General features: G+C 35.1%; 1 protein-coding gene across 1 annotated transcript in view; it reads left to right on the top strand.

Moving 5' to 3' along the window:
* Window positions 1-107: 107 nt before the first annotated feature.
* LOC129573049 (NACHT and WD repeat domain-containing protein 2-like) overlaps window positions 108-21979 on the top strand; it is a gene marked incomplete at its 3' end in the record, with an annotated part of 28819 nt that continues 6947 nt past the window's right edge. Inside the window, exons 1-9 of the mRNA XM_055453220.1 lie at window positions 108-589; window positions 1202-1290; window positions 3319-3339; window positions 3393-3692; window positions 8287-8431; window positions 11969-12194; window positions 12262-12547; window positions 12623-12778; window positions 13019-13213. Of these exons, the coding sequence (XP_055309195.1) occupies window positions 487-589; window positions 1202-1290; window positions 3319-3339; window positions 3393-3692; window positions 8287-8431; window positions 11969-12194; window positions 12262-12547; window positions 12623-12778; window positions 13019-13213 (1521 nt within the window). The remainder of the gene's footprint in view (window positions 590-1201; window positions 1291-3318; window positions 3340-3392; window positions 3693-8286; window positions 8432-11968; window positions 12195-12261; window positions 12548-12622; window positions 12779-13018; window positions 13214-21979) is intronic.

Raw genomic sequence — 21979 nt, 5'->3', positions numbered from 1 at the left:
GATTTGATTTAACATTGCACGTAAATTTAATCAATATTACAAAAAAAACACAACATTGTACGATTTAACTACATATGTTTAATTGATATTAAAAGGTTACAGGTATGAAGACGTTAAGAATTTATCCTCACACTTCATAATATTCGGTTCCATACTCAATTTATCAATTTATTGTAAGTGTTTGGAGGTTGTTTTGTTCGTTTGTATAAAAATGATAACATTGTGGGTAAATTTATTTATCGAATACGACGGAAATAACACTCGTGCGCACATTGTCTCATAGTATGATACTTTCATGCATACAATGCATGTCATACAATATATCGATCAAACATTCAAGTCAAATAATGTCTGAATGCAATGAATTTATAGCTCCACATTTTAGTCAAGTGTCGATTTCCCGCGAGTTTTGCTTTCTTTGTTAAATGAAGGAATCAAATAAAAAAAGTGTTTCAAATTAATTACATTTCTAGAAGAAAATTTGCAATGGATGACAGAACTGTTGATTTGATTTTTGCCGGCTCCCTAGAGTCTTTGCCACCAGTTAGTTCTAAAATTGTTCGAATTTTCACAAGTTCAACTTTTACAGGTAAAAACAATAAGACACTTGGTAGAACGGTATATATAGTTGCACTATCGGTTATCCATCAGAGTTGAATTATTTGAACTATGTTTAAGTTATCTGGAATGAGAAACTTCGTCCTTACTATCTGGAAAGGACTTTTGGTAGTGATATAATAGTTCAATAATCTTATTGATTATAATGTGTCAAATAAATTAGGGTTTGAATCTGAACTTTCCTTTTCGCGCAATTTCTCTTACATAACAGCCACTTCACATAAAAAGTGTGAATGACAAACATATAAAAGACGAACGTTCAGAATTGTTTCACTTTTGATTGCGAATTCAATGCTTTTTGGTTATTAATTCAATGCTAATGACTAATTTGTCTATTGAATTTTGTTTGATACACTCTTTTTGAAGAACGTTAGATTTAAAGGATAAGTATTCTTTTCTCCTCAAAACACCATTTAGTACCAACGATATTCATATGTTTAAGTAAAATCAATTTAATGAAGTCGATACATACATTAATTCCTAAATAAATGATTAAATTGCATTGATTAACCATTTGAAATTGAGGGTGTGTTGGCTCAACCTTTTTCCACTCTATCATCTATTCAAAACTTCTTACAAACAGATACAACGATGGAACGTAATACATTGATGGCGAAATGTTATCCGCGAATTAAGGACTATTGCCGAGAGAAACATGGTCTAGAGTTTCAGGTAAATTGCATGATCGAACAGAAATGATAGCAGAACTGATACAGATAAAAAATTATAACAAATTTTTGAACCAAGAAAATCATGATTTGATCATATATACACACTGCCCAAATGGAAATACACATTCATTGTATATTTTTATATAAATTGATGTAACAGTCTTGCACTCTTTTCCGGCCAAACCCTAATCCATACCTCTATTATATTCAGCCAGAGCCTGGCGGTGTTGAATAAAATGAAAAATAAAAAAATGTGCCCTCAATTTCTTTAAATGCGTGCTCATTTAAGAGTAAATTCAGAGCACATTTTGATGTGATGAAATACTTCCATTTGAGATTTCTTAGAAATTGCCCAAATTGTTTACACTTTACACATAAGATGTTCGAAAAATTAATTTGGTTCCTCACAAATACTTCAATTAAAAATAACAATCGTTTCTTTTCGAGCTACCAATAATTGAAAATGAAATAACTCACAACGGCGATATGGAAAGAGGATCGAATCGGTCGAATGCTTATAAAACGAATCACGCGACATTGCATTTACAGTGACTTTAGTATTTTAAATATAAAATAACCAGGTTGTTCACTATATGTGGTCAACGAACTTTGGATTATTTGTTCAAGTGTCATAATAAGATGAAATATACCATCACCAACCAATTGAATATAGTATTTGGCTCATTCTCATTCATGACAATTTACATTGGATAAATTGTTTGTATTTATTGACACCGCCAAGTACAGGCTCAATATTAATTTATTAATAATAATAAATATATATACAGGGTGTGTAAATTTGGACTTCTAAAATTTGTTTAGTCAATTTTTGAAAATAATCCTTGGCTAGTGGCCGCCGCCAGCAGCCACTCAGAAGTCGGCCCTTTTTTCGGCGTTTTCCATCTCTATTTGAAGCTTTTCGTGCAAAATCCACCCCGATTTCACCCCCACGCTAAATCGAAGGGGTTGTGGAGTATATCTGAAATCAGAGCACTAAATGAGCACTAAATGGTGGTACCATCAGATTTCCGATATTTCGACATGGGAAAAGTTTATTTTTACTACCCCTATTTTCGTCATCCCCCAAAACGCCGATGCCCAAAACTCGCTCCCAGTTGAAGCACTAAATCTATTGGTGGCACTAAATAGCACTAAATGAGCACTAAACCTAGACATAAGGGATTCGCCATATGTAAAAATTGTCAGACTTAAGAGTTTTGATCTGTATATTGCAAAATTTTTCATAATAAAGATGGCGAAAACATCCATGTTCTTTATATCTAGAGATAATATAGCGTCCTAACGTCACTCAAAATGAAATCAGTTTTTTGCGTGGTAAATCCACGCATAGGAGCGTCACTCCATTTTAAACTCGTCTAGAGGTTTTTTTATCTGATGACACTACTTGTGTAAGGCAATTTTTTTTGGTAATCCAACTTTTTCCAGAAATATATCCATTATTAGATTCTTATCATTTGGGGAATTAATGTTTTTTCCGTAAAACATTTGCATCCATATTTCGCAAACTCTGGAGATAGCATATTTCCACCCACATAAAAAAGACTCATTTCTCCCTAGTAAAATGCGGTAAAATTTGATTAAATTTCAAAATAACCATAAACAGAGTGTTGGAGTAATTTTGGATCTTCATTATTTCATCAAAAAATAATAGTTCCCAGCTACCAAAGCTCTGAAAAATTGCATTTTTTATGTATCTCCCTAACAAAAATTCAATATCATACATTCAAATGAAAAAATACACATTTCACTGAAAAACTTGTAATTATTTCTTTTTCATTATCACTCATCATCATCATCACCATCACCATTATCATGATCATCACCCTTATCATTTTATCTTTCGAGTGTGAACGTCAAAACAAAAACATATTTCGAAATATCGTTTCCGTGGAAACAAACAAATGTTGATAGTTCTTCGCAAATTTTCAATCGTCCTTGACGAATTAAAAATCGATACTTATTATTTTCCCTTCAACTCAAATTCACAACAATTCATATAACTTTCTAGGTGGTCGATATGAGATGGGGGGTAAGTTGCCAAAATTTTTCCTAAGGAAGCCTTTACTTGAGTAAGTATTTCAGGTTCGTGATGAGAGTACAGATGATCATATGACTACGGAACTTTGCATGAAGGAAATAGAGAACTGTCAACGACTGTCGATGGGCCCAAATTTCGTTGTTTTTCTTGGACAAAAATATGGTTATCGTCCAATACCCACATACATTCTTTCTTCTGAGCTTCAGCTTCTACGTGATGAACTAACCGCTTTGAATGTTGACGGGAGTTTGCTTGATATGTGGTATAAAAAAGATAGTAACGCAGTCCCGCCAATATCAGTGCTCCAGCCAATATCATCAATACTTGTGAATTTCAATAACAAGGTCCGTATTTGTATTTGTATTTGTATTTGTATTTGTATTTGTATTTATTAATACCATCAAAAATCTGGCTGAATATTCAGTTTTGCAGAAACATGACTCCAATCTGATCTTTTGATTTTTATACAATTAACCTTTTGACTGTCTTTACCTAAATGAAACGTAGGCTGTCTTTCCTGACATTTTTGTCACCCACAAAATGTACGGGAAAAATTAAAAAAATCCAGTGTTTTTTTTTAAATTTTCATCATAATTAATAAAATACAACATTCTCTTTTCGTTTTTAGTAGTTTCGGCTTTTATACGTAATATATATTACATATATATGCATACTTTTTGGAACATCATTTTTGGCTTGTATTCAGTTTTGGAATTTCCTTGGTTTTTGACGTGCGCGAGCGCTTTTGAACAGATGTCACCTCTTTGTTAGTGGACGTATAGCAAGCAAACTATGTCTTAATTTATCTAAATTCAATGCTCTTTATGATAAAACTTTGAAACTGGCAAAAACTATTCTCTATTTTGTGTATATTTAGCCTGGTATTTAGTGAAGTAGACTAGTTTTATTGTTCACTCCTCATATTTAGGGTCTATAAAATTCTAACTTCTGCACCGATACTAATAATTTATAGCGCGTTTGAATGGTAATTTATTCCACTATTCAGAGGCAATTTATTTTTGGTGATAGCTATTCTACAAAAAAAGTTACAGCCTTAAATGTGCTCAGAGAACAGTAGCTTTCCAAAAAATCTTTCAAAAAACTAAAATGCACTAAATCATACTGTAACCCAATGAAACGAAATATGGTTTTGAGATCACGAGAGCGTCTTCTTCAACGTGGTATTCTTCGTTTTGCTCAAAAACTTTTTTTTCAACTTTATTTATTGGTTTAAATATACAGAGCCGTAGCAACGATTTTTGCCAGGAAAGGGTGGTTCCACTTTACCAAGTGATAGCTTGCCCCAAAAAAACAACTATTTCGAAAAAAAATCTGGGGGGGCTCTTGGAAGTTTACGGAGTTACCAGTTTTTTGGACCAGTTTTAGTGCCAAAGTTCTTATATTTTCTCACTTATCCCGTGTACCAATTTTCATCGAAATCGGACCACTTTGATTTTTCGTGATTTTTCGTGATTTTTGGCCTTTTTGCCCCATAACTCCGTAAACTTCCAAGAGCCCCCCCAGTTTTTTTTTTTTCGAAATAGTTGTTTTTTTGGGGCGAGCTATCACTTGGTAAAGTGGAACCACCCTTTCCTGGCAAAAATCGTTGCTACGGCCCCGTAAATATATATTGACATTTTTGTCAGGAAAGACAGCCAATGACTTTTTTGCTTCGGGCTGGGTTTTCATAGGAAAATAGATTTATTTTTTCACTTTTTTTGGGAATTAAGAAAAAAAATGATCGAAAAGAGCATACCTAGAGTTTCATCAAAAAATAATTTTAAAAAAGTACTATTTTCAAGATTTTCGGAGCGACTGACAAAAATGTCAGGAAAGACAGTCAAAAGGTTAAGGGTATAGATAGTTTGATTTTACATAAATATTGGTTATCGACTAGTCAAAAGAAAAACTCAATTTATGAATAACCAAATGACCAAACATGAAAATGTCTAGTGAACGCCGATTGTCAACGCTCCAAGGTAATCTAACTACACGTTTGGAAAAGGCTATCCTTTTTGGAAAAAAAGTCTATACTAACTGGAGCGTTAAACATTGTAATAACGGCCCATAAAGAGGTGATAAATTGAAGAGAAGTTTTGCGTCAAATCTAAACAGGTCCTTGCATCACTAACTCAATGGATGGCTATATCACTATGCTGCTAAATTTCCAATTAATTTGTCAAAAAAATCCAGAGATTGCATATTTGCTGCTGAGTAGGTCTGAGCTGAGCTGAGTTTGCTAATTCAGGCGTCTGAAGCGTTATTTTAACGCATTCACAGTACAAAATTCATATTGCCCTCCAGATCAGCGGCGCCTGACTTAATGTTTACTACATTTGATTTTGTTCGCTGCGAACTAGACTGTTCCGTTTCCGACAAAAATTGAAATTTCCAGCGAGCAAATAGCACATAATAAATATTTTGATTCAAGTGTCACTATTTTTTTCATCACCTTTGTTTGGCACAATTGGAATATAATAAAAACATAGTTTCATAACACACAACATGCGCGTTCTTGGAGCGGCCATCGAAATTGATTACAATAGTAACCAATATTGGTTACATTAATGACCAATATTACAGTGCAAAAATTTTAACACCGAATTACAATTTTATTTGATGTTTTTTCAAAGATGAAGTGGAAAAGGCCAAATAATACTTTCGTATTAAAAACATCAAAGAGATAAATCAAATATTGATTCCTCAGTAAAAACTAACCTGTGGCCGATCCAGTTGGAGCGGCAACTCTCCAAATTCACCATGGAGCGGCTAGTATTATATACCAAAAGAAAAAATTCAACTAATGAAAATGTATAAAAAAGTAATATTCTTACTTTCATTGATTAAATTAATTTCAGACAATTCAAATTCGTTTATTATAGTTTTTCTTTTGAAAAACAATATTAGTCGCTCCATGGTGAATTCGGAGTGTTGCCGCTCCATGGTGAATTTGTAGAGTTGCTCTTTGATTTTTATTAATACGAAAGTGTTATTTAGCCTTTTTAAACTTCATGTTTGCAAAAACGTGGAATAAAAATGTAATTGGGTGTTGAAATTATTACACTGTAATATTGGTTATTGATGTAATCAATGTTGGCTACTATTGTAATCAATTTCGATGGCCGCTCTAACACGCATGTTATGTCTCATGAAACTATGTTTTTATGATTTTATAATTGTGCCAAACAAAGATAATGAAAATAAGATACACTTGAACAAAAATTAATTTGTTATAATAATATTATTCTAGAAAAAAAAATGAATGAGAAATGTATGACCGCTCCAGTCGCTCCAAGCAAATATAAAAATGGCGTCTCCATATGACATGACATTTCTATCTTTGTGCAGCTCAACTGTCAATCTCCAATCCCCCTGGCCCCAAGCAATCGATTTCAGTCATTTTTGATGAAATATATTGGGTCTGGGAATTAGTTTTGTCGATTTTTTTAAATTTTCAAACATTTATTTGAATACCAAAATGAAATTACATTTCAATCAAAATATTGTCCATCGGAAGCGATGACCTTCTGCCACAATGTGGGCAATTGACGGATGCCTGCCTTAAAAAATTCCTCATCTTTTGAGGCTATAAATGCATCGAGCCAATTTTGGATTTCTTCAACTGAAGAGAACCGCTCTCCGTCCATATGGTTTTGCATCGATCGAAACAAATGGTAGTCGGAAGGAGCCAGGTCTGGGCTATACGGGGCGTGAGCCAAAACTTCCCATCCGCTATTTTCCAAGTAGTTTTTGACCGATTTCTCAATGTGTGGCCGAGCATTGTCATGTAGGAAAATCAATGTCTCTTTTCTGGTCTCCCATTTCGTGCGTTTTTCTTTGATTGCTTGTTTCAAACGTATCAATTGTTGTCGGTAGAAAGGCCCATCGATGGTTTGACCACTTCTCAGCAGCTCATAATACACCACTCCCTCCTCATCCCACCAAATAGACAGCATTACCTTGTCGCCGTGAATTTCTTGTTTTGGCTGTGATGTTGCTGGTTGGCCGGGCTTAACATACGATGCTTTGCGCTTGGGGTTATCGTAATGAATCCATTTTTCGTCACCAGTGACAATTCGATACAGAAAACCTCTTTTTTTGTGCCTTGCGAGCAGCATTTCGCAAGTCACTAAACGCCTTTCAGCTTGCGCTGGCGTCAATTCATGTGGTACCCAATTTGACAACTTGCGAATGAAACCAAGGGCCCTTAAACGATATCCAACAGTGCTTCGGTCAACATTCAATGCTCTGGCAAGCTCATCTTGAGTTTGACTCCAATCTTCATCGAGCAATGCCTCCAATTCCGCATCTTCAAACTTTTTTGGCTGGCCGGGACGTTCCTTGTCTTCCGTGCTAAAATCACCACTTTTGAACCGTGAAAACCACCGTTCACATGTACGTTCCGATGGAGCATGCTCACCATAGGCTTCCACCAACATTCGATGCGCTTCAGCCGCAGTTTTCTTCAAATGAAAGCAAAAAATTAATGCTTGCGGGAAATGTTGCTTTTTCGGTAAAAAATTTGACATATTTAAGGCGCAAAAAAAAATGTTTATCCAAACTTCGATGAAATGATAGATGATGATTTTTGTAGTTTGACACTAGACCACTCATGTGAAAAAGAAAAAAGTATTGCCCGATACAACCATGCAAAGTTACGCCATCTTTTGAAAAATCGACACGATTAATTCTCAGACCCAATACACGTTTTACTCGCTGCTATCGCAATTTTCACCATATTTATTGCCTTGTGGCTGTAGTATTAAACAAATAAAACACGAATAAACTATACTCAATCGATTTCACATCGATTTTTGATTCATTTTGGTGAAAAATGAGTGATGTTAGGCAAATTTTAGACAAAATTTCGACAATTTTATATGAGAGGTACCCGCTAATTTTTTGTTTGATATCAAGCTAATTTCTTTGTTTTTCCAGAGAGTACCGAAATTACAAGCTGAAGATCAAGCTATTTGGTGGGATACATTGGGCAAAATGCAAAAAATACTCAGAAAATCTGCAGCGTCCTTGAGTTCAGCTGGAAAAATTGACAAAGACCAAATGCACAACTATTTCATGTCAGGTAAAAATAAGATCTTCATATTAAGAACACATAACATGGAATTCATTTTGTTCATCGCCACCAAGATCTTTAAGGTTAAAAGAAAGGTAGAAGAGATGTTGATTTTTTTCAGTTTATTTCACTGTGCGACAAATTTTGGGTAAAAAAAGTAATTGGAAACGACCACCATGGCAGTGAAGTATCTATGGCATAGCAAAACCCTTGATGGCTTTTGCGATTTTGGCTCAGGTTGTTTTTTTCGGCCTGTGTAATTTTTTCGTTCTATATGATTTTTGCAGTATTGATGTCATCACTTTTTGGTCAATAACTCGAAATTGGAGATATCGTCTTACTTTTTCAAGCAAAGTTGTAGCAAAGAGTCCAAAAATGTCGAAAAAATGGCCGATTTTTTCCATTTTTCGACCATTACTCGCAACGCATTCATTTTTTATGGCCACTATCTTTGAAAGTTTTATAGTCAACGTAGAATTGAACTACTTATCTGAACATATTAACCCAGAAAAATTATGTTCTATCTACCTTTTTGACTAAAAATCACTCTTTGGTACCAAAAATGGTCATTTTGTTGAAAACTTTGGCCTTTTTCATGCAAATAGCTGTATAACTTTCCATATTTTTTATTTGGATTTTCATTGAAGTGTCTCTGCAGATAATGGGAACTTGTTTTCAGGCTAGTCTACTGGAAAAAATCACTCATTTGTAGGGAAATTTCAAGTTTTGGACCAATTTTTGAGCGTTGGGTAGACATTTGGCCACATTGGGTCATGACAACGGCCATATTTTAGTTTTTATTGTATGCTACATTAAAGCTTATGTTCACAGCTAACAAATATGGCTAATACGACTTACCTATGATACCCAGTTGGAAAGTTACCTATGATACCCAGTTGGAAAGTTATGGCTTGGGAAGTTGCCAGTGATGGCATGTTCATTTTTTGCACTATTTTGGCACTAATCCTCGCTTGGGCACCCATGTGGAAAATTTTTGGATGACTGAGTCAGTCGATTAATTTGAGACATTTTGACTGACTAAAAGTGATTGTCTCGACGACCATTCCACACCAAGCGGGACAAAATTTGCAAGTGACTTCTCCGATTTCGCTCAAACTTGGTGTATAAACTTCTTATGGCCAAAAACTCGCAAAGCCAAAAAATTAGGGTGACCTTCCCCACCTGATGAAAAGTTAGGGTGACCCAAATATTGAAAAAAATGAAAAATGACACTTTTTGACATTTTTACACTAGAAAAGTGTGGTACAAACTTTCAAAACTATATGCATGGTTGGATAGAAAATCGATGGGGCTACAAAAAAGTCCACTACGACAACCCCATCCGGGCTCATTCAAGCTCTGAAAAGTGGGTTCAAAGTATAAAATGTGAAAAAAGTCAATTAGATAGTGGTTTTAGTTTTTCCAATTTTTGGGCTTAAAAGTTGGCCCACCTCAAATTCTTGAGTTTTTCGATATTCCCTAACTATCCGCCACCTCATATTTTGTGAGAAAAAAATTCGGTGTTTTCACCATTTACCATTTTTTCATGGTTTTTCGACTACTTATTTTTTTCTCACACCAAATAGGTGGTCTGACACTGGTGAAGTGTTCTGATAAAATTCTCGCCAGACTCCAGCGAATCAAAAAATAACAATGTTTGGGGTCGCCCTCCCCCCCCCCCCCCTTTGGAAGGGAGGGGGAGGCTGAAAAAGTCGAAAAATCACCGAAAATCACTATTTTAGGGCAAAAACAGAGCAGAAACCCGCTTTTGGCCCCAAATCACTATAATATTCGGAAATCTCGTAGAAAATCCTACTTACGCGTAGAACATTTCTATTCCTACATCAGCCATTCGGACAGACGCATAGAAAACAACTCATTTTACCCAAAATTCGGTGTAAATTCCCCTAAAATAGTTGAAACCGCTATATTAACCTAACTCAAGAGTAAACTTTACACTCAAATGTTTTGCTGTGTATCACTACATACAGTTACATGCAACTGAGTGACTGTTAGTCATTTTATTTGCGCACGGGCAGCCATAAGTACCCTACCAGATGACATAAGCAGGTCGCATTAGCCTTATTTTTCAGCTACGAACATCAATATTGCGAAAATCATATATAACAAAGGGTTTTGCCGAGGGGGTATCATTACAATAACAACAACATCATTTGCAAAATGAAATTCGTCCAAAACCTGCTGACACGAAGTGAGCTCACTTTACAAACGCACTTGTTCATCTTGCCGGTTTGACAGCTAATGTCAAATCGACTTCTGTTTCAGTGTAGTTTTCTATTCGAACGCAAGCGTTTTCTCAGTATGGTCTGCAAAATTAAAAAAACAATTCTGCCACGAACCAGTTTATATTCTGAATCTAACATTTTGTGTTTTTTTAATTATGTAAACTCCAATATATCATATAAAACCGTAATTTTCTTTCATACAACTCAAATGAAATAAAAACAATTTTTTTTAAATACGGGTTTAACCTACCGAAAGAAAGCAATTTTCTTGTCTTGTGTGCCAGCACAATTTTATTTGGCAGAATCGAAACATTTTTATTTTTTTTAATTCAAATAATAATTATTATTCCACCACACAACACTACTATGTTTGACACTGCATTGAATACACCCATCAATGTAGTTCCCGTCAAAATGTTTGGCGTTGTTGGTTTGACTTTTAATGATCGAGACTATCGCGGTGGGTTTTGCTATGCCATAGAAGCACTACACTGCCATGGTGGTCGTTTCCAATTACTTTTTTTTACCCAAAATTTGTCGCACAGTGTTTCCAGCTATTTTCTAGGATAACTTTTGGCCCACCATTATTACACATTGTTAAATGCTAGAATGCTTGGTCCAGACATTTTTCCCTTGGGTTTTTGATGATTTTCTCAATTCTTCGACTTATGGGTTTAGAACCCCCTAGGCCCTAGATATTGAAATTATCTCAGACGCAAAAAAAGTCGATAAAATTCTGAGATAAGCTGCATTTTCTCTTTCGGCAACCTCTGAAAATTCTGCATTTTTTCTTCAACCGTAAGATAAAATGATTGAAAACGGGTAACCATTCCAAACTCACGATTATTCAGAACATCACATAATTTTTAGTATAAAACATTCACATCAGTTGCTGTTTGTAGATTTGCCCGACATTTTCAAAGAATCATATCTTAACCAAATGGTTTCCATATCAACAGATATTCAACAGGTTTTCAGATGCAGAATTGAATTTGAATTTTATAAGACAAAACAGAAGAAAAAACGAGAATGAATTTATTGGTAGCCTCAAACTTTTTTTCGCTCCCAACGTTTTGAGTACAAACATATAGACACATAGCCATCTCTGTTGTACTAATGTATCATCTTTTCCGCTTCAGTGATGTGGACGCTCAGAAAAAAATAAAAATCTATGCTTAATTACAAATATTACTTACCACTTCCAATCAAAGATTTCAATAAAAAAAAAGCCATTGAATAAATAATGGATATTTTTGCAAGCAGTTCAAATAATAACTTATTTGATTTTTTTAATTTGCAGTAACGGAGAGGGAAGTTATCAATGGAATTTTAAATGTGAAAAATACAAAGAACCATTGCCTGGCCTATGTTCGATATATCAACAACATAAATTTACAAAATTTGAAAAAAGCATCACTTTTCGTTGATATTATTAATCGTAGCTTGGACACCGAAGCATCGAAATTGCTTGCAAATCTGCGAGATGAACGTTTGCCCAATAAAATTGAGACGACCAATATCCAAAAGTATACTTATATTGTAGAAATTTTACAAATGTATTGTTTATCTTATATACCTCTTTAAATGATGTAGGTATACTGTGGAATGGATTGGAAGAGAAGGCGTTGACACCGAAACACATGAAGAATATTTGAACAACTTCATCGCACATTTCTATAAAAACATTATTAAACTGGTAGACCGTGCAATGCGCAAAGAAGATTCAAGCGCTCAAGGACAAATTGTGACAGAAATTCTGCAACACTTACATGCTTGTAACAATTCAGTGAAAGTTTTTTATGGACGAGAAGAGTCTTTAAAGCGTATAGAAAACTACATGCTTAATTATTCAGAAAAACCGTTAGTTCTCTATGGTGAGGTACGTGGTCGAATTCAGTCAAAATATGATGAAATTCATCAATAAAAGAACCATTTCAAATTTCTACTGAAATAGGGAGGCTGTGGTAAAACTTCATTATTGGCAAAAAGTGCTTCATTGGCGTTAACAAACTGGTTCAAAGATTATAAACCAATCAATATAGTCCGTTTTTTGGGAACTACGCCCGATTCAAGTGCACTGACTCCAACATTGATTTCGATTTGTCAACAGGTTATACAATTTACTTGGATTTCTTCTAAAATTGAGGAAATGTATTAGCTGGCCTAAGCATGAATCTAAAAATATTTAATCGCTTTTATTGAGCTCAAATGCATGTATTATATAGGTCAAATAAAAATAAATCCTAAGAGAGAGATTTTTTCTCCGGAGTTGAAGATGTTTAATGAACATTTTCTCCTGAATTTCTGTTCAGTTTGAAAATCCAAAAATAATGATTTATTTGTATTATAGATTTCGTATAATTTTATGCTTCCATTTGAGAATATACCGGATGATTTGGTTCCATTGACTGCTCACTTCAAGCATTTGCTTACTTACGCTTCTTCAATGCAACCACTTTTCTTTTTCCTTGATTCAATTGACCAACTTACTGGAACGGCTGATAAGGTATCGTGGCTGCCAACTCGAATGCCCCCGAATTGCAAGGTATATCTAAGTTAATCTTTAAAAAACTATATGATTCGGATTTTAATAAACAAAGTGGTATTTTTGTTGGTTCCAAGAGCTGAAGAAGAGAATTTTTCCCACAATGGTGACACTTTTGGAAGTGCCTTCTGTAATTACGCAATAAGCGGCATATGTTACAAATAATGTCAGTTATAAATTTTTGTTTACGCTTTGCTACGGCATAAATTCATTATGCTTGCTTTGCTATGAACGAAGTTCGCTTGCCGTTTCACTGTTTGCGACAATCGCAACGTCTATTTAGTATCAGTTGAAAAACCTCTAGACGAAGTGACGCTCCTGTGCGTAGATTTACCACTCAAAAAGGATGATATCGTTTCAAGTGATGCTATAACGCTGTATTATCACTGAATACGAAGTTCAGAAGTGTTTTCGCATTCACTATAGTGAAAATTTACTCAAATAAGGAACAATATCGCAAAGAACCTGAAACCTTTTCGTGCTTTTTGACAGATGTACTAAATTGAATGTTTTCAATGTCGCCATCTGTTGTTGGTGATACAAATATTTTATCACATGGTTCTGATGAAGATTTTATTTATTGTTTATACAATTTTATTCAAAATCACTTTTTCATTCATAAACTCAATTCAGAAAAGAAATCAGAGTTATTTCAACAGTCAAGTTATTTTGCATGCAAAATGCCTAAAACATAAGAGTGAGAAAATTGTCATCATCAAGTTTACACGGCATGACCAATTTCAAGTAATGCAACTTTGTTTTGAAAACACTAGTAAAAAATAATAAATGGAAAATCATTCTTTTGTCTCTTTGTGGACATTAATTCCCACATTTTCGATAGAAAGTGAATTTTTTCACACAACTCATAATTTCACAATCACGTGTTTAGTACATTTCATTGTTCAATACCGATATTATATTATACACACCCTAACATCAGCAATGGTATCTGTCAAACTTTACGCTCTGAAAATGACATTCATAGCAAACATTTAAAAACAGTCAATATTTTATTTTTTCAATTTTTATTTGGGAAAACTAACATAACATTCACTTTCGAAATCATACCAAATACTTGAGTTCATTTTTACGGATCTAACGAAATATTTGAAAATTGTCGTGCCGAGGTGGTGCTGTTACTATACAATTCGGTTGTATCGTTTCGGCACGATCATTTTCAAATATTTCGTTAGATCCGTAAAAATTAGGGTTTACAAACGTTTCGACAAATACCGCAAACGGTGTTATAAAAACGTTATTTTTCTGTAGTGTTTTTTTTGACAGTCCAAAATACCGCAGAAATAACGATAAAAAACGAAAAAAACGTTTTTTGGGCGGTATATAACGGCTCTGTAAAAAAACGTTTTTAAGAAACACTGAAAAAAATAACGCGTTTTTAAACCCTAGTAAAAATGAATTCAAGTATTTGAAAATGGTCGTGCCGAAACGATACAACCGAATTGTATAGTCTCAACACCACCTCGGCACGACAATTTTCAAATATTTCGTTAGATCCGTAAAAATGAACTCAAGTATTTGGTATGATTTCGAAAGTGAATGTTATGTTAGTTTTCCCAAATAAAAATTAAAAAAAATAAAATATTGACTGTTTTTAAATGTTTGCTATGAACGTCATTTTCAGAGCGTAAAGTTTGACAGATACCATTGCTGATGTTAGGGTGTGTTCAATATCGGTATTGAACAATGAAATGTACTAAATACGTGATTGTGAAATTATGAGTTGTGTGAAAAAATTCACTTTCTATCGAAAATGTGGGAATTAATGTCCACAAAGAGACAAAAGAATGATTTGCCATTTATTATTTTGTACTAGTGTTTTCAAAACAAAGTTGCATTACTTGAAATTGGTCGTGCCATGTAAACTTGATGATGACAATTTTCTCACTCTTATGTTTTAGGCATTTTGCATACAAAATAACTCGACTGTTGAAATAACTCTGATTTCTTTTCTGAATTGAGTTTATGAATGAAAAAGTGATTTTGAATAAAATTGTATAAACAATAAATAAAATCTTCATCAGAACCATGTGATAAGATATTTGTATCACCAACAACAGATGGCGACATTGAAAACATTCAATTTAGTACATCTATCAAAAAGCACGATTCTTCGCTACAATAGGAATGATGCTCTTTTCCAATTTCAATCAAAATGTAGGGGGGTAATTCCAAATGTTTTCCATAAAATTGAGGGGGTAAAATCTAATTTTTGTAAGGAAAATTGCGGAACAAATTCATTTCAAAATCAATTTTCTTAATTATAATAAAATCTTCTAGTAAGAAGTGTGGTCCGGTGCAATCATTGGGTTTGCCTGGAGTGGGATTTCCCAATTTTAACTTCTCAGGCAAAAGACCCGTGGATTCGATTGCACATCTGTTCAATGATATGTCTTTCTTTGCAGAGATCGTCGGAAATTCACGAAGTATATATTTTTTCAAATCAAATTCTTCGTTAATTTGTTGAAATATGCCACATTTATCACACGGATTATTTTCACCATACTAGGTGGATTGATAAAGTCAGGTACTTTTCTATGAGAGGGAGACACTGATACAAAATCTTTTTGGTTTTTGACAAGTACCATCCTTCAAAAGACAGCTGTCAAAATTGGAGCCAAAACCGACCATTATTTCATGAGTTATAGCACTTTGAAGCAACCAACCTCCAAACATTTGTGTAAACATGGAAAAAAGTGAATTTCGTGTGTTGATTAAACACTATTTTTTGCGTGGAAAAACCATCGCCCCGACCGAAGTGGCGCTTAAAAAGTATTATCCGGACTCCGCACCATCTCATAAAATGGTCCACAAGTGGTTTACTGAATTTAAGTGTGGTCGCACGAGCACCGAAGACGCAGCTCGCCCAGGTCGTTCAAATGAGGTTACTACCCCAGAAATGATAGACAAAATACATGATCTGGTGTTAAATCATCCGAAAATGAAAGTGCGTGAGATAGTTGAGACTGTAAACGTCTCATATGAACGGGTGCTTAACATATTGCATGAACATTTGCATATGAATAAGCTATGCGCAAGATGGGTGCCGCGTTTGCTGACAATTCAACAAAAACGCATTCGTTTAACCACTTCTCAAACCAATTTGACCTATTTTAACCGCGACCGGAGTGAGTTTTTGCGTCGATTAGTGACGATGGACGAAACTTGGATCCATCACTACACTCCGGAGCCCAGTCAACAGGCTAGAGAGTGAAGGGAACACCGCCGCCAAAGAGGCCAAAAACGCAACAATGGGCGGGGAAGGTAATGGCCAGTGTGTTTTGGGATGCGCACGGAATAATTTTCATCGACTACCTCCAAAAAAGAAGGACGATTACTGGCGCATATTACTGCTGCATCGTTGAATCGATTGGTGGTCGAAATCGCATCGAAACGGCCCCATATGAAGAAGAAAAAAATCCTCTTTTTGGACGGTAATGCACCGTCGCACACATCGATGGTTGCAATTGCTAAAAAGCACAGTTAGGCCTCGAATTGCTCATAAGGCGATAGCATGAATGAAAATGCGGAATGAACACGTCGTCCATTTCGTCCACTATGTCATTGATGAACAACAGAACGTCCAGTTGCGCATCTGAATTTATGCCTCTCTGGGCATAGTAGGTAAATTCGGTGAGATTAGATGCAGTGGATCTGGACTTCATAAAGCCATGTTGCTTTTTGGTGATTTTGTCCTGTACCAGAGACAGAAGTTTTGCGTTCACTAAATGCTCAAAGAACTTCGCCACAGTTTGGAGCTTAGCAATGCAACGATAGTTTTCAATCTTCGATCTCGCCCCCTTTTTGAAAATGGGTGATACACTCGAGGGCTTCCATTTGTCAGGGAAATGGCCAGCTGACAATGATTCATTGAAGATCTCGGTGAGTGGAGCCGCCAAATGACTCGCACAATTCTTTAGTATCAACGGGTGCATACCATCGGGACCCGTACCTTTCTTGGTGTTTACGGCTTGTAGCTCTTCGAGCACAAAATTAATATCGAGCTGAAATTCCTCAGTTTGCTGTGACTCATCGGTAGGTGATTGTTGAACGCCTTGAGTCGTTGAGTCATCGTAGTTGCTATTGAAGAAATTAGCGAACAGGTTGGCCTGTTCAGTTTCGTTTGCCGCACGCACGTCACCAAGTTGCATGACTTTCGGTTTGTTGTCAATTTTGTGAAGAAAATATGAAAACTTGTATGGGAGGTACCCGTAAATCACTTCCTATTGCCTTCAAAATTTCAGGGATTAAGTTTTTTGGTGAAAAAAACAGATACAGAAAGTTTCGTGACGTTTGGAATATCACAAATGGGTTTTTTCTCCATAAAATCTCGTTTACCAATCTAAATCTTGCGCTGGCCTACAATTCTTAAAAACATGCAAAAGATATGGTTTTTTGTGCTTAGTTTGAGGCTAGCAGCTAGCTAGAGGTTTAAGATAAACAAACTGCCGAAAAACGGGATTTTTTATTACAATTTCACACAAAATGTGAAAGTTAGATACTGAGGGTTCTCATAAAATCATATTTTTGCATATTACGACTCAAAAATGGTTCAAAGTGCTTGCTTTTCTTTACTGATTTACGTTTTTTGCGTGAAAAATACTTAAATTCCGCATTCAAAAGTTAAATTTTCAGGATATATACGAAAAATGATACTTTTACCTGTTTGGACCCAAAAATAGTCCGAAGTAGCTATGTTCTATTGCTATTTTGAGTTTCTTTGGTCATTTTTCACTACTTTTGACCCGGTCGTCACATGGATTTGCATGAAAAAGCAAAAAACCAAGTAAAAATAAAGTAGACTGAAACTGGATACTGGAGATTTTGCATTGACGTTTCCGACTGTAAACATGACATCAATTCATATGCGTGTGCTGTCAAAGTCACTTTGTCATGCGTCATTCACATTAATGTTTTGACTGATTGTGGTGAACAGTGGTGAGATTGGAAACGCCATACATTTTATATACATTATTTGTTTGGGAATTATATTCATTTATTTTCTTTTATTGTTGATATTCGGGCTCTGCAAAGCCTAGGCTTCATCCACGATTTGTTTTCCAAAGAAATATTTTGAAAAAATCGTGAGTTTTCACTGTCAACACTTGTGTGGTTTTTCATATGATTTTGAAGTCATCGAATATTGCCACCCGTTCACACATTCGATGAACTTGCTACACCAAGTGTTAGTATAGTTCATTGCTGACGTTTTCCAATGCACCATACGTATTTATATGTGTGTGTACATCGAAATGTCAAAGTTGTCAAGAATTCAACCAAGTTCGTCGTTCTTTTGAAAATCCTCTGCAAAGCAAATTTTTCAAATGGCCAGAATTTTCTTATATGGAACCAATTTGGAAAAATCCTTTTGGGGGTTTTCCTGTCTCATGAGCCTCTCCAAACTTCAATACATCCGCTCTGGGTTAGACCACTTCAACTTTTTTTTGTCGCACAGTGTAATCAAAATCTGGAAATGCCAAAAAATTTGTATCCGAAAAACTTGGTTTAAGTTCGAAGATGAGCCATTTTCGATTTGATCCTGGGGTACTTGCCCCAAGAAAAACCCCAAAAAATTGATACTTTTGTATGGGAGGTACCCGTAAATCGACCATTTTTTGGGAGAAAAATAAGATTCTGAAAGTTTGAAGTCAATCGGAGGCGATTTACGCATACCTCCCATACAAAATAGTCGAAATTTCGACTAAAATTACCGATTTTTCGTAAATCGATTCCTAATGGCCTCAAATTTTCTGAGGTTTCATTTTCTAGAGGAAAAACAAGATTCTGGAAGTTTCATGTTGATCACATTTGTAGAAGTTTGATTTTTGGTCCTCAATTTTTGTCGAAATTTTTTTGGAAAAAATTGAAGGCCAAAAACCAAAATTCTGCAAATGCATATTTTATATAAATTTTCGATGGGTAAATTAAGATTTATCCCTCGCGGGGCAATATTTATCCCTCGAGGTGTAAAAATTTACCTCTCACGGTGTAAAATTTACACCGAGGGGTAAATATTTTACATCTCGGTCCCCAAAATGTGTGAAAACATGAATTATAAAAATTGTAATAAATGATAAGTTGTATGAACAGACATTTCTGATCGATTTGCGCATTAAACTGCGTATGATTTGGTTTTTATCCCGAAATAAAATTTACCTCGGTGAACAAAAATTGACCATTTTTACCTCGATGAACAAAAATTGGACAGATTTACCCCTCGGTGTAAAATTTATCCCGGTGAACAAAAATTGACCGTTAGTGAGTCAATCAAAATGGCTTTAAATTTAATGAGTGGGCCACCCATTATTTTCTTCTCCGAAAACATCAAATTGAGATCGAAAACCCGTGTATAGTGCAGTGTTGACTTAATTGCACCGCCAAAACGTCATAAAATGCAATTTCCGTTCATCCGAATGACGAAAATATGACCACATCTCATCTGCAGAGACACGTTTATGAAAATCCAAGCGTAAAATATGGAAGGATATACAGTAGAACCTCGATTATCCGTCAGGCACCGGACCAGCGCATTGACGGATAATCGAAAAAGACGGATAATCGAGACTTTCATATAAATAGAACAAAATAATCCAAATTTCCATACTTTCTAATTAGTTTATGATGAAAAACAAGGTGATGTAAAAAATATACAATAGATATGAGAACAGATTTGGTGCATTGGCCAAAATATTGGACAATCTTGTATATACGAGAAGTGTACCGAAAACGCAAAGCCCCTGATTTCAAATCTTATTGTGTGAATGTACAAGGGGCACACAATTGATTTTGATTATGAAAGTTAGTTGGCAACTTTATTCGTATGTTCAAGTGAAATAAACTGAAAAACGAACTGAAAAAAAAACTTTTCCACCTTGAAAAGGTGTGACGGTTAACGGAGGTGACGGATAATGGGAGGACGGATAATCGAGGTTCTACTGTACAGCTATTTGCATGTAATAGGACAAAATTCTCATCAAATGGCTCATTTTTGGTACGATATGTTAAGCAAAGTTGTCCAGTTATACGTTACTTACAAAATTGCTGAAGACTAAAGGTGTCAAACGGACGGACAACGGACGGACATTTGCTGTCCGTCCGTCCTTTCACAAATTTAGGACGGACAAATTTTTTTGTCCGTCCGTTTGAAAATTTAGGACGGACAAATTTTTTTGTCTGTCCGTTTGAAAATTTAGGACGGACAAATTTTTTTGTCCTTCCGTTTGAAAATTTAGGACGGACGGACGGGCATTTCTTACAGAAGGACGGACAAAAGTATATGTTCGTTTAACTCCTGACGTTATTTTTAATAAAACAATATCAGAAATGAATTCCTCGTCGAAAACTAAGTTATAATAGCTTATTGGATGTTCTAAAAGTTAGATTTGCGGGCTTTTTTGGACGATCAAAATATCAAACGGACGGACAAATTTTTTTTGTCCGTCCTAAATTTTCAAACGGACGGACAAAAAAAATTTTCCGTCCTAAATGTTCAAACGGACGGACAAAAAAATTTGTCTGTCCTAAATTTTCAAACGGACGGACAAAAAATTGTGTCCGTCCTAAATTTGTAAAAGGACGGACGGACGGACAAACGAGTGTCCGTTTGACACCTTTACTGAAGACAGTGGCCATAAAAATTGGATACGGTGCGAGTTATGGTTGAAAAATGGTAAAAAATGGGTATTTTCGATACCAAAGAGTAATTTTGAGCCAAAAAGGTAGATATATCTACATCTACATATGTATTCTATAGAACATGATTTTTCTGGGTAAGTAAGTTGAGCAAAGTTGTCCAGTTATACGTTGACTACAAAATTGTCAAAGCTAGTGGCCATAAAAATTATATACGCTGCGAGTTATGGTCGAAAAATGGTAAAAAATGGGCATTTTTGCTACCAAAGAGTGATTTTGAGCCCAAAAGGTAGATAAAACATGATTTTTCTGGGTTAGTATGTTGATCAAAGTTGTTAAACTATACGTTGGCTACAAAATTGTCGAAGATAGTGGCCATGAAAATTGAATACGCTGCGAGTTATGGTTGAAAAATGGTAAAAAATTGGCATTTTTGCTACCAAAGAGTGACTTTGAGCCCAAAAGGTAGATAAAACATGATTTTTCTGGGTTAGTATGTTGATCAAAGTTGTTAAAATATACGTTGGCTACAAAATTGCTGAAGATAGTGGCCATGAAAATTGGATACGCTGCGTGTTATGGTGGAAAATCGGTAAAAAATGGGCATTTTTGCGATTTCGAGGTCCTGGGTGCATTTTTTGGTGTAGGTTTGTTTTGCATTTTTTTCTCCCATTCAATACCTACAACTTTGCTAAAGACACAAAATCAATATTCCATACGGTTTACCGAGAAATAGCCTTGTGAAAATATCAAAAAAGTGCTCAAAATCCAGTTTGAGCCTAAAATGCATAATTTCTTAAAAATATGAGCCAAGTTGGCAAAACGAATGATGCAGAATATCTAGTTTTGATAAGTACTTTCACAAGCAATTCTCAAAACTGAGTCCCTAGCGCATGACCGGAATAATGTTGCACTGTGTAATTATTAACATTTCTGATGATATTTATTAACATCGCTGTTAATAATATGATAACTGGAAGGCTAATTTCGCAATACTGATAAGAGATAGCCGTTGTGTGTCTTCGGCAATGTTGTAGTACTCGTCGCTCTCTACAACTTTGCCTCAGGTTGTTATCACTTATCTCTTATCAGTTTACCGGAATAATAAGAAAAAGA

This window comes from Sitodiplosis mosellana, unplaced genomic scaffold (assembly GCF_009176505.1).
Source record: "Sitodiplosis mosellana isolate CC-2019 unplaced genomic scaffold, AAFC_SMos_1.0 Smas_scaffold_5901, whole genome shotgun sequence".
In the NCBI taxonomy this organism is placed as follows: Eukaryota; Metazoa; Arthropoda; class Insecta; order Diptera; family Cecidomyiidae; genus Sitodiplosis; species Sitodiplosis mosellana.
This window is presented reverse-complemented; position numbering and strand designations above follow the sequence as displayed.